The following is a 16,872-nucleotide window of genomic DNA, read 5'->3' on the forward strand; positions in this document are numbered from 1 at the left end:
GAGTTTTATTTACACTATGTACAGGAGAAATCGTTAACAACTGCTGAATTAATCATCAGCAATTAAACAAATATCACTCAACACCGTAAACTCAACGTTTACACACGTATTTACTTCCAAATACGAAAACAACACAGCGAAATCCCTCGTAATAAACAGAGCAAATACGCTCTCAGTTCGAAATCTCAATCGAAACTAAACTTTTATAAACATCGAAAAAGTTTCCACAACATTCTTACTGCTTCTCGAAATGCGTAGACCGTTATCAAATTTTATCAATGAAAATAAAAGGAAATAGGGGGTCGTATACTTCAGCCGAATGAAAAGGGGTTGTACATTCATTACGGGAAACTATTTACAGGTTACGTTACTACAATAATTACTATTTACAGAATTTGTAACAGTATTAACTATTTCCCATCAAAAGGGCGGCAAATTGAGGAATCGCTCCGGGCGGCAGAAAGTATAGCTAGGTACCTAAATGCAAGACATCCATGCAATGTACCGGCAGCCCGGTTTTCACATACAGAGACTGCAGGTTCGTCCTTGCTGTAGCCTCATTAGACTGAAATAGTCAATAATCGAGCATGACAGAACCTCATTAAGATCAATGAGATGACATCTGCTCCCGCTCGGTTATTCCCTATTCCTGACTGATGAGTGCACAACAAGGACGAAACTGCAGCCTCTGGATGGCATAACCGGGATGTCGGTACATTGCATCTAGTTCTGCCTAGGCCCTGAGTTAAAGGTGGTAAATTACAGCCTAATACCCAAGGTTTGCTTTCTCAGTTATTCACTATTCCAGATTCATGAGTCCCTAACAAAGATCAAACTGCAGTCTTTGGATGTAATAAATGGGTTGTCGGTATATTGCATGTTGTTCTGCCTTAGCTCTGGCTTTAGGGTGGTAAATTACTGCCTAATACAAGACCTTTTCAATATTTGATACTGATGTTGTAATATTTTGTGGTAATGTCGGAAAAAAAATGTTGGTATAAAAGGATGAAGTTTTTCTATTAACATTTTAACTGGGAACTACTGATGTGTGCAGTATTAATGACTGCAGCATTTTTATTAAATAATAGGGATGCTTATTTTAAATGTGTCGTACAGCCTGTCATGTGTATGCGGGGCAAAGTTTAAAAAGTGTATTTCACCCATTGTTTTTTCTATTTATTAGTTAATGTGTATTTATTGATTTATTCGTTCATGGATTAATTATTACACATCCATTAATTAATTAGTTACTTGTATTTTTATTATTTTCTGATTTTCTCACATTTATTCAAGCACTCACTAAATTATTTCTTTTGTTCTTTTTTGCAGGTTACTCCTCTATTTTTTATCACAATATTTTTAGAACAACTGATCCGGTATTACCAAAAGAAGCCGCTGTTTCGAGTCAACGACACCATTTCAAATGTAACTCATGGCGTCCTCATGCAATTGTCAAAGTAAGAAAAACCACGTTCTAAATTCTTATGTATACCATTTTATATCACTGTGTTGTTGTTAACTTCTACCTTTTGCGTATGAAATCCGTTTCAGATCAAGATATTTTCAGTTTTTGAATGAATTTTGTGATTTTTCAGGTAAAACTTTTATTTGTGCTCCTCTCCCTCCTTATACCGTATTACCCCGCATTAGCCGACATGCCACAAAATTCGGTGGTCCCCAGATTTTCAATAATACTTGCCTGGTGATTTGAAACATGCCGAAAAAATCGAGGTTCGGGAAAAAATACAAACTATAAAAAATATATGTTCAGCTTAAAAATGAATATAAGTTCTCTATACGTATCTTATTAGTATGCATTAATAAACAGCTTAATTTTGTAAAAATATTTACTAATAATATCTTTTGTTAGTTTGACAAAAAAAATATTGTTTAATATCGAATAATTTTATAAAAATTAAATTAAAACTAAGCAAAGATTTAAGCAGTAGGTTACCGCTCCTAAACCAGTGCTAAAGAATTTAGCATATCTATTCAATAAATAAAAAATAAACTTATCTCTGTAAAAGGAACCTACAATAATTTATTTTAAAAAAAATATGAAAAAATCACAGTAACAATGATTGCTTCTGAATTGATTACCTTATTCGCGTATAGTTAATTCCGTTAATAAAGACCTACCATGAATAACAAGCACATATTTATGCAATATACAATTTTTTTGAAAGGAGGTTACTTTCAAGATTCATTTATTTATTTATTTATTTATTTTTACAGTGGTTTACGTTCTGATTGGAACTGAATGGGGAAATTCGTTTTGTTGCAAAATAAACCTCGAATTTCGCGGCATGCCGGAAAATTCAAATTTCGCGGCATGCTGGTCAACCTCGCCTTTTTCTGGCATGCCGGCTAATACGGTAATAAGATATGGCCCCGTTTTCTTAATACGTTGACAGCCGCGGCAATTTTCAGAAATCTGGCCTAAAATAACAATTTGACTTGTTCAAATTATATTATTAAAAACTTTAATTTTAGTGTATAGTTATCATCAAAACATATAAAAAATGAAACTACTTACCGAAAAGAAGGCAGCGTCCGACAAAGCAATGTCGTATATGTACCCATACAAAAAAATGGCGAGAAACGCTTTATTTCTGTCCAGTCTGTAAAGAGAAGACTTTTGTGTGGAAGATTGTTTTAAAAAGTTCCACAAATAATAAATACTATTTTATTTTTTGAATTTGAATACATTTTTATAATTGTATTTTTTTTTTTAAATAAATTTTCAGTTTGTGCAAGTCAGCATTGATTTTTTGTTCTTTTCCCAGAAGTCATCTATCGATATTAGCACTGAAATAGTCCGAGTTTAATCGTAGCTGCACGAAAATGGCAAGTAAACAAGAACGAGATCACTCGTAGTTGGCGTCCTATAAAAGAACGCAGTCTACGAGTTTTCTCGCAGTTTACAGTCAACGTGTTAACCGTTTTTTTTTTTTTTTCTGTTTACAATTCCGTTTTCATTAAATGAAAATCACTATTTTTTTTAAACCTAAGTTTCAGAAACTGCTTTCCGCAAAGCGTCAAATACACTACATAAAACTTCATAATAATCACAGAGATAATAATACAGAATTGTTTTAGGTAATTACAATTTTGCCAATATACATATTGGGAACAATATATTGATACTAAAACGTCAAAAATGGCGTTTCTCAACACATTTTATACTGCAATTCAGTAAAAATTACAAGCTCACGCAGCAAACCACGCAGGAAGTTGAAAACCGAATGAAATAAATACAGTCGGACCCCGATTTAACAAACCTCTATTTAACGAATTTTTGGATTCAGCGAATTTTTCCTTTTCCCCGATTGAAAGGAAGGCAAAAACCCTTATTTATCGAATAATAAATCCTGAATTAACGAATTATTTCAACAGCCAACAAATTTAACGAATTATTTTTTTGTTAATTTGAGTTAGGAAATATTGGATTGTTTTCCAAAAATTTATATCCGTATTGTCCGAAGCAGAAAAAGACTTTCCTTGGAATCAGTAGTTTTTAATGGGCGAGGGGGCAACCAACGAATAGCGATGCTGCTGCAGAAAGCGATAATGAAACTCCCATTAAAACTTACTTTTTCAAATGCTTTACATACCCTGGAAACTGTAAAAACATATCTAATGCAGCAGGCTGCAAATGACACGATATTTTCTTCCTTCCATAAAGTCGAAAGATAACTATTTCGAATCAAGTATCAAGGAAAGGCACGTACAGAATTTTGGGGCCCGTCACAAATTGCTTCTTCAGGACCCTCCACATTGCTTACCCCAACTTCCCTACACATATTTCACCCCTCATTTTAAGAATCTCCCCCCCCCTTCAGGCTCGGGCCAACAGGCGTCCCTTCTTTCCCTCCCCCCCCCCCAACTATGCATGCCCCTGACTACGACAAACTGAATCTAAAAAACTGGACAAAATTTTGACTTATATAGAAGGGAGATCTCATGAATTTCTCATCACTTCCACTGCACTTTTTTTAAGACACGAAAAATTTTCTAGGAAAGCCCCAGAATCCTTCCCCTTGTGTCACCAAACATAAGGTAGAAATACGTTTTTAGGCCTTCAATTTTGAAAAATTTCCTAGGGAGAGTACGCGTACTTAACTTAAAACTAAGTACTTTAACGTACACACACTCACAAAATTTCACTCCGCAGCAAAAAATAGCATTTTTAAAATGTTCAATGAGAAAAATGCTCTGGTTACATCTTGACACTTCTACATCCTCAAAGATAGCCTAAATAAGGCTTTTAATCTCAAAAAAGCCCCCTGAACCCTTTAATACCCTAAAGGATTTGAAATTGACTTAAATTCGAGAAATATTTTATGAAGATCACGAAAGCCCGAACCTCTCTCTCTCTCGCACCCCATATGCCTCCTATCGTTTCCAAACGAAGCCTAAAGTCGCATTTTAGAACGTCAAATTCGAAAAACTTCGAAGAAGAGTCTCGTGACTTTACTTTTGGTAATGTCAAGGTTTTATCCTAAAGTCACCAACGATAGTCTGCAATTGAGGACTTTGATGCAAGAACTAGGTAAGTTCAAACTTTTCATTAAAAAAAAAATTTAAAACTTATTTTTACGGGTAACAATATAGATGTTCCGATTTGTGCAACAACGGGACACAAATGTAAGATCAGATCACTGCTTTGTTGTAAATAATGTGGGAAAGATAATCGAGTTTCTATTAGACACTGGATGTTATTTGTTGGTCTTACCGAAAATGAGTGAGTCTGAGCTTGCCTGGTTCTTGCATCAAGGTCCTCAATTGAGTTTTTCAGACTTAACTATCGAAATATTTTCAAAGTCTTCAAACCTTGGCCATTCTCTTAAAGTCACTAAAGATAGCTTTACATTTATCTCACAGAAAATTCCGGGGGAGAGCTCCGTTACCCTTATATCTGTATTATAGCCTAAAATTGATTTCCGCTTCAGGAAAGAATGTCCAGAGAAAACTAGTGTTTCCTCCAGGTAAAAAAAGAGACAGTGCGCTTTCAGACAAAAGGGCACTTTTTGGTAGCTTTTTTAACTTTTTGGTATGCTAGGTGCATACAAAGTCCAAGTGTTTTCGATAGTAATTATTTTTAAAATATTGAAAAGCTTTTTGATATTTAGTTTTAAAAATAATGCTAAAAACATTCAGATATATTCTAATCGAATTATTGTGGATAAGTGACTGAAACGAGGGAGTGGCGTTTCACGGACAGGCTTGTTTGAATCTTTACTTTTCGAAAAAATTTTTGCTTTTGTGAAGTTTTGTTGAAACTTTTAAAGGGCGAGAAAGGTTGATAAAGTTAAGGGTAAAAGGTTAGCTTAAAAGCTGAAGGGCACAGCGCTCTATCTTAAAAAATCTTGCGGGAAAAAAACTGAAGAAACCTGTCTCCTATCCTTTTATTGTTTCCAAATATATTGTAAGATTATGTTTTTAAATTTCAATGTCGAAAAATTCCGAAGAAGAGTCGCCAGGCTCCCTATGGTAACTAAATGTAGTTTAAGATTGTGTCTAGTCGACTTCATTTCTGAAATGCTTCCAATGGAAATCACTGAGCCTCCTTTTCTCTAAAACGTGACCAAAGATAGTTTTGCGTTTTTTAATAGTTCAACGTCAAAACGTTTTTGTAAAGAGCCCCCGACGTTTCTCTGTTCCATTAATTTTACCAAGCGTCAGGGGCGGTCACAAAAATTTTGTGGCCCGTTCACAAATGACTTTTACGGACCCCCTCCATATTGTTTACTTCTGCAGTATGGTTCTACATGTATTTCACCTAGAATTTTAAAAATCTCTGGCCCCCTTCATTATCGGGCTCGGGTCAACAGGTGTCCTTACTCTCCCCCCCCCCGTGCACGCCCCTGCCAAGGGTAGCCTAAAGTTGCATTTCTGAAACTTCACATTTCGTATAATTTCCAGGAAGAGTCCCCAACATTCTATTGTAAGCAAAGATAGACTAAAATGGACTTCAACTTTGAAAACAAAAAAAAAAAAAAAAAGAACGAAAACAAAATCGCGCGTGGGGGAATCAGTTCTTTTACCTCTCCTCAAATGATACCGAAAATTGTAAAATTGCGGTTTTCAACATCAAATTTGAAAATGTCGCTTCGAGGGGAACTAGGATTCCTTCCCTCAATTATTTTCCTTTTAAGCCTAAATAGATCAACCAACTTCTCAAAAAAAATCGGACGGAATTTACTTGATTCCTCCCTTTCCTCGTGTCCTTCTTATGTTGTCAGTCTTGAAGCCAAATGATGTGCCTTTTTAGACTTGTAACCATTAATATCCTTCTTTCAAGGCACATAAAAAATGTGTAAGTGTTAGCTTTATTTTACGTTTAACAATTTTCTGCTTTTAGAACTTTAAAACTTGACTTAGAAACTTAAAGGTTTAATGGTCTTTGCTCGACCTCGGAAGAATCGAGATCAGGCACTGTTTAATTTACCTTTTTTATTTTTACGGAGGTGGGCCAAAATATGCGTTTGCCGACTGGGCCAACCCAAGACATGAAATGAATTCTATTTGATTTGGATAATGTCAAGTAACTTATTACAAAAGTGTTTCCTTGCTTCGAGTTCTAGGTGTTGGTGAAAGGAGAGGGGGGGGGGGGTATTATTTTTTTATTATTACTTTTTTATTTATTTATTTATTATTTTATTTATTTATTTGTTATTTTTATTTATTTATTTTTTTTAATTCATTTATTTATATATTTATTTCGTAAAAAATTATTTATTCATTTATTTGCAAAATTTATTATTATTTTTTAATTGCTTAATAGTACTGATAAATGTGGGTAACAGTTTGAAAGTAGGAACACTTAATATCATAATTCTATTTGTAAAAGATTTTTTAAATAAATAACGTAATAAAATTAGGGGAACAAATATTTTATTCTATGAAATGTGTTTATTTTCCAATTTCTTTTATTTCATAAAGTTTGCGACTTTGTAACTGATATTTACTCATTAAAAGAGGGATGAAGGAGGGGGGTATAATTGAATAAAACTGAGTTATTAATCATGTGAATGAATTTGCTGTTTTAAAGAAATACTATAAGTTTACTACTTAAGAATCATTAAGACATGTACAAGATTGGAAAAGAAAGATGAAAAGTTTAATCGTATTAAAAACTTTGTTCCATATCTTGCTAAATTTTTATTAGATATTACTAAGAAAGAGTGACCAAAATGGTACGCATCCAGACATGTTTTGTATATGAAAAATCTTTGTGAAAAAATGAACAAGTCTAGATATATTTTGTAAGGAATAAAACTTCTTTGTTTCAAGCTCAGGATTCATTCTAATCAGCTCTGAATCACGTATACATTTCATTGGAACTGACAGAGTGAATATACTGAGTTTCAGTTATATAGAATGTTGAAAAGGAAATAAAAAGTTTAGTTTTAAATTCTAATTAATTGTATGTGCCGAAATTAATGTATTTTGTAATGTTAAAAATTGTCCAGATGTATCAAGTGTTTATGAAAGTTGGACATGATGTAAATATTATATAAAATTTAAAATTTGAGTAGTTGAATCTACTTAACTGAACAGTGCTAAAATGAAGATAACATTTAAAAAGAAATATTAGTTAAGATTTGTTTCAGACTGGATGACAGAGAAGGCTGTAAAATTCAATAAAATACCAAGATTTATCAATTTCCAGGAAACAATTGTCTCTTTTGAAAAAAGCTGAAGAATTCAGACAGCAAGTTGAAAATATTAAAAATTCAGAAGATTTGGATTAAAATTTCGCTTTTAAGAACTCTGAAACTGTTAAAATATTAAATGCTTCAAACCAAAAATCGCGAAAATCCCCAATTGATAAAACAAAATCAGAAAGTTCAGATCAAATAATATTAAACAATTTCAGTTTTACATTGAAATGCGAACTTTTTACAGACGTAAAATCCTTTTGGCAAAGCGATTATTCCTGATATTAAAAAAATAATGAAGCCTGAGTCATGGAGTATGATGGGGGGGGGGGGGGGACAGTCTTACAAGATAAAGGTAACCTATCTCAAAAACCTGGGAAAAGTCTTGCATTTAAAATTGATGAAAACTTAAAAGGCCTTTTATGAATGGAATGAAATAAGCAGAATACTGCTACCAGGAATAAATTATTGCATATCCATCCAAACATAAAATAGAAAAAAAGTAAAAACATTCGAAAGGTTGATTCTCTGCAATTTAAGTTTCATATAAAATAAACAGAAAAACTTCAAACATAAATTTCATTAGTTTTGCTGAACTTAAGCTTGAATCTTGCATACTAGCAGATCTGAGTGGAACTCTTATGGTTTGCAATGCATCACCCACAAAAATATGAAGATAGTGATCAAGAATTTGATTAAATAATATTTGATCAAGAATTTATATCATTTGATTATTTGATAATACAAGTAGATTAAAAACATAGTGCAATTTCACTTTCAAACTTTCACCCACATTTATCAGTACAATACTTTATACCTTGGAGAAATGTCATCCTCTACTTAAAACATCCTGCATATGATGATAGTGTTTTAGATCCAACAATGCTATATTCAATCAATTATTTCAACAAGGACTCACGGTGAACCCACCTTGAAACTTCTACAGCCATTTCAGTAATGTATAAACGTTTTTCAAAAATAATTTTGAAAAAAATTGTTCGAGAAATTTAAAATTTAAATTTGACTAAAATAAATTCTTTTTAGACCTAATCATGTTGCATATCATTGGAAAGGTCATTAAAAAAGCTGTCAAATATAACCAGATCTCTATCGTGAATAGAAAAGGTTCTAGGTAATTTTGAAAATAGGTTCTTCACGTGTTTTGACCCATTTTTTGGTACTTTTACAGCGTTGTATCTTCAAAACGGTTTCGTAGTTTTCAAAAAAAAAAAAAAAAAAGATTCACATTTTTCAAAAAAAAAAAAAAAAATCACATTTTTCTACGTCTATACAAACACTATCTCTGTACCAAATTTCATCAAAATTTGAGAGGATGAGGTAAAATCAGTGCGTTGATTTGACACGGAATGACCCCTTATAGTAACTTACGAATAACAGTATTTGTTGCTTCAAAACAGTATTCAAATACAACTTATCCTTAAAATTTACACACAATAAACTGCCTCATTATATTTTCTATACATAAAAACACAAGGTTCGATTTACAGATTGAGCATTCAGTTATAAATTAAGATGTGTTTACGTACCATCAGGGATCAGGTAATATATTTTACTCGCGACATTGATTAGCTAAACACGATGCAAATAAAATCGATAAAACTACGTTGGACTCAAAAATAAACCATGATTGAAAAGTCAGACGTTAAAAGTAACTTACCCTTAAACTTTGTCACATAAAATTATTCAAGATGTGAAAAATAACATCCTCAACTATGGCAACTAATGTTAACCTTCACGTTGAAATCTAGCACTTTCCAATTTAAGACACACACACACCACATGCCAGCAGATAAGAGAAAGTTTCAGAATCATATTTATTTCGAGACAGCAATATGCTAGTAGACGCTGTAGAATTAACAGATCTGCTGATTTTTATTTCTAATACATCGCTCATCTTCCTTGCTGTTCGGGTTTTCATTTGAAGTGCTTAGCTGTGAATCTGAAGTTAGTTGACTTTGAATACGTATTTTTTATGTATCCGTTCGCTGGGAGTTCGTTTGAGTGATCAAGTTCTTGATTTTTTTTTTTTTTTTTTTTTTGACCTCATACGCAAGAAATAAATAGTTCTTTAATTTTACTGGAATTAATGGTTTTGGAGCAGTGGCGGTGATTCGAGGGGGCACCCCCCACTTTTTATGGTTCAATTATTTATTTATTTTCCTACTTAGTAACCAAAACTAGAAATTATAAAAAAAGCAGAAGCGTCAAAACTTTCAGATCATAATTATTTGTTTTACTTTGTATATCTGTTTACGAATTATTACTTAGCACAGGTAGTAACTGTTAGTTTATGTGGAACAAATCTGATATACCCCCCTCTTGGCGACTTTTTCCTGTTGGCGCCAAAAAAGCGTCGCCAAGAAAACTATGTATGACGTCATATGTCATACATCGTTCTTAGCGATGCTTTTTTAGCGCCAACAGGAAAAATTCAAATTATGTCATTAATTATTTAATGAAATTAATGCATTAATTTTTTTCCGTTGTTTCTCCGGGATACGAGCCAGCCGAGGTCTCATTACGAAAGTACTATGAGACCTCGGGCTCGCCAGGACCTCGCTGCCGCTCGGTCCGTTATCCCTCCGACTTTTAATATACATCACAGTCGGATATAAGTCACAGATCTCCTCCGTTCAGTATACAATAAAGTCACAGATTTTATGTGAAATTAACACCATTTTTGTGCTACAAAAATGCCAACCAGACCAAAATACAAACTACCAGAAACACACTAAAAACACAATAATTCAAAATATGTTCACTTACCTTTTTTACTTTTCTTTTACTTCCTCACGTGAGGCAGTGCACATATGTTCCGCTCTTAGGGAAATTATCCCATTTTTTATTATCATTACTTTACAAAAATATTTAAATTATGTTTGTTTTGACAAAAAAAAATTCCAAAAAAACAACCTTATTTTACTTGTATTTTGTACTCCACCCAATTAATTTCGCGAATTATTTCCAAAAACTTTACAAACATATCCTCATTTTTGTATTCACAATTTTTCATTCAAAAATTTCAATTGATACATTTGGACAACATCACAAACCGAACTCATAATTAAAATAGAAAATTCAACTAAATTAACATTAAAAAACAACAAGAAAAAGAATACTCTAAAATAAAGTTTGAATTGAAACTTTATTTTAGAGTATTCAACTTAAAATCTCCCTAAGAGCGGAACATATGAGCACCTACCTCCTACCACAGAGACACGTGCAAAAAGACAGACTTCCAGAAACTACTTCCCAGCGTTCAAGTTGCAAAACCAGGGTTGCCAAGTTATCGCCTTATTGGCGATTTTCGTATCGAGCGAAAAATTAAAATCTCGCCAAGAGGGGGGGCATATCAGAGGAGAGCCGTTTATGTATTCATTGTTTAGATATCAATAAATCAATTGTTTTACCTAAGTAAGACATACTTGCTTAATGAAATTATTACCAAGTGTTTGTGACATCTTAAAATACTTTGGGGTAAAAAATGTAAGTCTAACTCATGTCTAAGTGTTTCTTTTGGGGAAAGTTATTGTGTACATAATCCATCAAAATCTAAAGAAAAATGTGTGTAAAGCTGTTAAATTTGCATCAATTACCACTCATATGCTCTACAAACCAGCCTTAGCAAAATTTTGTACTTTTTTTTTTTTTGCTGCCGCTAAAAATCTTATGGCTTTTAATTTTGTTTGTTTTTTTTTTTTTGTTTTTTGCCTCCCCCCCCCCCTTACTTTTCAGTCCCAACCACTGCCTCTGTTTTGGAGAAACAAAATCGTGAAAAAAGTCCTTAATAATTTTAAAAGTTACTGTTTTCTACAAATTCATAATTCTTTGCAATGTACAAAAAAAGTAATATTCGCCTTTAATGTGTCTGTGTTGCATTTAAGATAGAGTTGAAGCTCAGAAGTGAGTAAATCGCTTACTTATTTTTAAGTCAAATTTACTTGAATAAAATAAGCACGTACATATGGTTTCATTTTTAAGTAAATCATTTTTAACAGTGCAGTAACGCATCAGACTTTAATCGTGTTTTTAATGCATTTTTATCATGAAAGAGGCCAACTCAGCCCGCAGCAATTTACAATTCATATAAACTTAGGACAGTTGCTTCAGTTTTTTGAAGAAAAAAAATAAACAAGGGATCCCCCCTCCCCCCTCCACACACACAGATGCAATACTAAAGTGACCTCTGGATTTCATGCTGAGAAGGTTACAAAAAAGTGACAGACCATTGTGCCAGTGTCACGGATTTGGGGATTAAAACCTCCTCCAGAGGCCTTGGTTTTGGCAGAATTTTGCCGATACTACTACGGTAGTTTACGTACATGTAAAAATTTTAAAGTCAATGTGTATCTAGTAGCTTCAGTTATTTCCATTGAAAAAATAAATTGAAATTTAGTACACTTGTTTGCATGGATCGTAAACTTTGACCTTGTAAAGTACCGTTATAAATGTGGTGGTGGTCCCTGAATCGTTTCTCGTCAATATATTTTGTTCTAATTGTCGGAATGCAATGAAATTCGGTACTCTAGCTGGTTTTAGCCTAAAAACTCATTTATGTTGTAAAAAATAGGGGTTCCTTTTGAAAATTTAAAGTTAGTGTTCATTTTACTTTATACATGGTCCCTCATCGAAATTTCATTTAAGTTATTTGAAAGAAGACTTGAATCCATGTCGGATGACACTTTCCTTTACGTTCCTAGCACTTATAATAGCCGAATAATTAAGAGTGTTTCGTTTTTATGTCCTTTTTTTTCCTATGACTGTACCATCGGGAATGCTTCAAAGCATCAGAAATTTCACTTTATTCGCAAGATCGCGCACATTCACAAAAATAATTTTTCTCTGTTACAGAATACCTTTCAAGGGTGCTGAAGTCTTCGTTTATGCTTGGATCTACAAAAATTACAGGCTGATTGAGTTGGATTGGGATTCCCCGTGGACGTGGATTCTCTGCTGGTTTGCGACAGATTTCGGGTATTATTGGATGCACAGAATGATACATCGTATGTGGTTCTTAATGTACTGCTTCTGTACAGATTCTTACAGAAAACCTTTGCTCTTATCATTTAAAAATTCATATTAACAAGAAATGCATTTCTAATACAGTGAAATCCTGTTACAACGAACACCTATGCAAAGAAATACCTGTTTCAACGAAATACATTTTCAATCCCGATTTAATTTCCATTAAACTGCTTGAATTACATTGCAACGAAATTCCTGTTACAGCGAACAAAATTTGTGGTCTCTTGAAGTTCGTTGTGACGGGATATCACTTTATATCATAAGCTTTGTCTTATATTAAAAATTTGGTGTGTAAAATTTATTTTAGCTACCAATTTGTTGGCGCTCTCAGCTCCGTTACTGACTATTCCAGACTGATGAGTCCACGACAAGGACAAAATTGCAGTCTCTGGATGCCATAACCGGGCCGTCTGTATATTGCACGTAGTTCTACCTTAGTTCTGCCCCAGGGGCGGTAATTTATTGTTTAATTTCGGATTAAGATGTTTGTCGAAATTTTATGATTGTAATTTTCATTTGATGATAAGTTTACTTTTGACAAACATTGTCGAGGGAATAATTCGTATGTACCGAGAGAAAAGCCCGATGTATAAAAATTTTGAATAATGAAAGATTTTCTCTCCAACAACATATTGTGGCAGTAATTCAACTGCGTGCGAAGACAGCAACGCTTCCTCTTACTGCTTGTAATCCAAGGGAGAAATTAACTCCCTCAATGTCGGGTCTCATCTTATCTCAACCGAACTATAACGCGTACCCATTATGCAAGGTTATTACCCATGAATTATAACTCGGCTGAAAAATGCTTATACGTTGCATTTGTTCCTTTAGAGGTGAATATCCTTTGGGCAATTCATGAAACACACCACACGCCAGAAGATATGCACTTTACGGCACCTATGAGGAACCACATTTTCCTGCTTCCTATCCATTGGGTATGTATTTGACTACTCCTTATTTAAATGGTTAATAATTTTTTTTATCTATTGGCAGAAACTTTGCAAAGCTTCAGTAAAAACACTTTTTATAAGTGATTTTCCCTTAATTGTTTGCATGTTTTCATTTACTTATCGTTTTACATATTTTTGGTAAAACGAAACGCATTTCATCCTTTAAGAAACAAATTCCTTTACATTTTGAAAACAGTACTTGAAACCTTTTTATCACATTGCTTATTGTTCTCATTTGACTGTTTTGATGTCCTATAATTTTATTTTCCCCCCGCATCCCTTCGCAGCACCACCGTCTACCGGCCCCTCCCGTCTCCAGGTTGCGTCCATATCCTGCGCACACGCGTACATACACACACAAGAACGCGCACGTACATACACAAACACATGCACATACCTACACAAGGGCACACACAAACATTGGGGCCTCCAAACACACTCGTGATTGCGAAAAACATAATTTGAATTCAAAATGTCAAAAAATGCTTCCCCCCCCCCACATCTTTTTGCGTTAGAAACTCTTCTTTTTTTTTTTCTTTTCTTTTTTTTTTTTTTTTAATTAAAACATAGGAGGTGAGAAATAAATTTAAGGTGAGATTATTACCTACATGAAAAAGTCCTAATTACTGAAAATTTAGGAATTTTTGTATTGTACTTTTGAGTCCCGTCGAGTCATAAAGGGTTAAAAATAAATGCGCAAATCGCGAGAGAACAGTTGGAAATACTTATAAAACTAAAAAGTTAAGAGTTATCTAATTATTTTCTTGGCGAAATCAATACTGTTCCCACTCTATTTTGCATCAATGTATTGATGTAATATTTTACTTTTGTCAGTGGCGGATTTGCTGAGTTGGGGAATATATCAGGTCCACTTTTTGGAGGGCTCGATATAGATTAACAGAACAACGATAACTATCGTCCATGCGCCTTTTTGGATTCCTTTTGGGGTTCTGTGTCGTGTTGGTCCCTCGCAGTTGCGACATTGTAAATCCGCTATTGGCTTATGAAAACAAATGTTTTGGCTTGGTTTAGTTTTTCCCTAAGAGTACTTCCCAGACCTTTAAGAATTTACATTTGCATTTTCTTACACCAAGTCTTCATAATCTTTTCAATCCAACTTAGTGAATTAAGACCTATTCTATCTGCGGAAATACAGTATTACGTAATAGCAGAGAATTACTTTCACTATTATTAAAATAACAAGACGTTCCGACCAGAACTAAACGAGCCTACTTCCCCGTATACCAACATCTACTTTCTAGCATCCGGATGTCGAAAGGATAATGTCGAAGGTACCTTCTATTATTTGAAGTTGATTTGTAAAAGCAAAATATGCCTCTCTCATCTGAGAATATAGATACGTGAAAAATGAATAAACGGACAAATCAAGTAGAGGCATCTTTTAAGCGAAGTAGCTAACATCTTTTCAAATGAAAAATTATCATATAAGTTTTGTGCTACAATATGATTAAAATGAAAAAAACAACGTAAATAAAGCACAAATTCTGAAGAAAATACAGCACATAACTATTTCAAGGCTACAATGGAGCCTCTTCATCAGTGCAAGAAGCTCACCAACACAACCAAAAGTCGTGAGAGAACTAACAACAACCACGTGAACACCGGTATTTATGCCAAAGAGAGCCAACCAATAGGAATTCAGAACACAAGGCATCAAACAATCAATCAGCAAACGACAGGTCAACCCCGGACTCAGAACAAGGAGGAGAGACAACCAATCAGAAGCTAAGAGACAAAAAGAATGAGAGAGGACGAAGAAACTAGAAAAAACAATTATAAAAATTGCTTTCAAATATCATGAAAAAAATGGAGTGCTGGAAAAATCATTGACTAGAGGATGAGAATATTTCCAAATATAGTAAGCTTCCCAGAAATCGAAGTCACAGATCGGAGAACATTTACAAATAATCTTTGCAAATGAAATATCAGAACAGTGGCCAGAAGTCCAACAATAAATGAGGCGATGGAAGAACGAGCACCAACTACACACACCAACTACCGACTCTTATTCAGAATCGGAGTCGGTAGTTGGTCCTTTTTCCACCAACTCCGCAGTTCTGGTATTGTCCGTTTTTTAATGGAAGGGCACTTCGCCACACCCCCTCGAACGCAAAGTTCCATTTTACGCGGTTGTGATCGGTACGCAATCCACGCGCTTCTAAAGGAGACTACCAGACAGCCTTAACTTGGGCGTGCATTTTAATGTGCAAAAACGTCTTATTGTCCTTTACATCACTTGCTTCACTTGTCTGTTGGCATTTTAGTTATTCTTACATTTTAAAAACTGCTGCTTTTACGACAAAATGCTATGATCAGAGTATATCTTCTGTCGAAAACAGCGAAATAGAATCATCGGATAGCACGTGACGAGGGAGGAGTCAAGTGCCTTCTTGTGAAACACGGACAATAAATTCATTTGAGCTTTGAATTCACTTCATTTTGATTGAGTCTTATTTACCTCTAACTTGCGTCTAGGAGCGGATACAGACTACCATTTCATTGGGGTCATGCGAAAGAATGACCCCCCCCCCCTCCCAACGAACCTACGGTTTAGACAAGAACAATTTGCAAATTAATTTCATAAGCAATGAAAGAAGAAATTTCAAAAAATATACTTTCAAAAATAATTAATGAATTGAAAAGACAACTGAAATCGTTTACATTTTATTCATACAGTACTTGAACACAATGTGGACGGATACTATTGTCGACGCTTTAGGGGAGGCGTTCATGACCCCCATAACCCTCCCCTTATGATTGCGTCGATATTATGTCTGCGAGATATGGTATTTCGATTTTTATCTATAACTTTTTTTATATTTCTTGATACCGAAAACTGAAAACATATAATCTGCGCAATTTTTGGAGTCAAAAAATAACTTTTCGTGTTGTCGTTAATGTTACAATTTTTCAATCGTTTAAAAATACCTTTGAAATAGTTAAACCAAAAAAAAAAAAATGTTTCGATAAACTTTCTTCATCAAGAACTCCAACAAAGTTTGTTTGAAACAAATCCGTCATTATGTTCGAGATTTATATTGACTTTAAATTTTCCGCTATGTTTTGACTTTTGAACTGTTCAAAATTGAATGAAAAATTGTTCAAATCAAAAAGGATTAGGAATGAGGTTTCTTAGTCGACATCTTCCAAACAAAAAAAAAAAAGGTGTGTTTGAATCGGATTATTCATTT

The 16,872-nt window shown here is 33.9% G+C and overlaps 1 protein-coding gene across 1 annotated transcript in view; it reads left to right on the plus strand.

Moving 5' to 3' along the window:
• Window positions 1-16,872, plus strand: part of LOC129220204 (alkylglycerol monooxygenase-like) — an 87,127-nt gene that overhangs the window by 59,637 nt on the left and 10,618 nt on the right. The window contains exons 2-4 of the mRNA XM_054854568.1: window positions 1,330-1,457; window positions 12,537-12,688; window positions 13,542-13,645. Coding sequence (XP_054710543.1) covers window positions 1,330-1,457; window positions 12,537-12,688; window positions 13,542-13,645 — 384 coding nt within the window. The remainder of the gene's footprint in view (window positions 1-1,329; window positions 1,458-12,536; window positions 12,689-13,541; window positions 13,646-16,872) is intronic.

Source organism: Uloborus diversus, chromosome 4 (genome assembly GCF_026930045.1).
Source record: "Uloborus diversus isolate 005 chromosome 4, Udiv.v.3.1, whole genome shotgun sequence".
Classification (NCBI taxonomy): Eukaryota; Metazoa; Arthropoda; class Arachnida; order Araneae; family Uloboridae; genus Uloborus; species Uloborus diversus.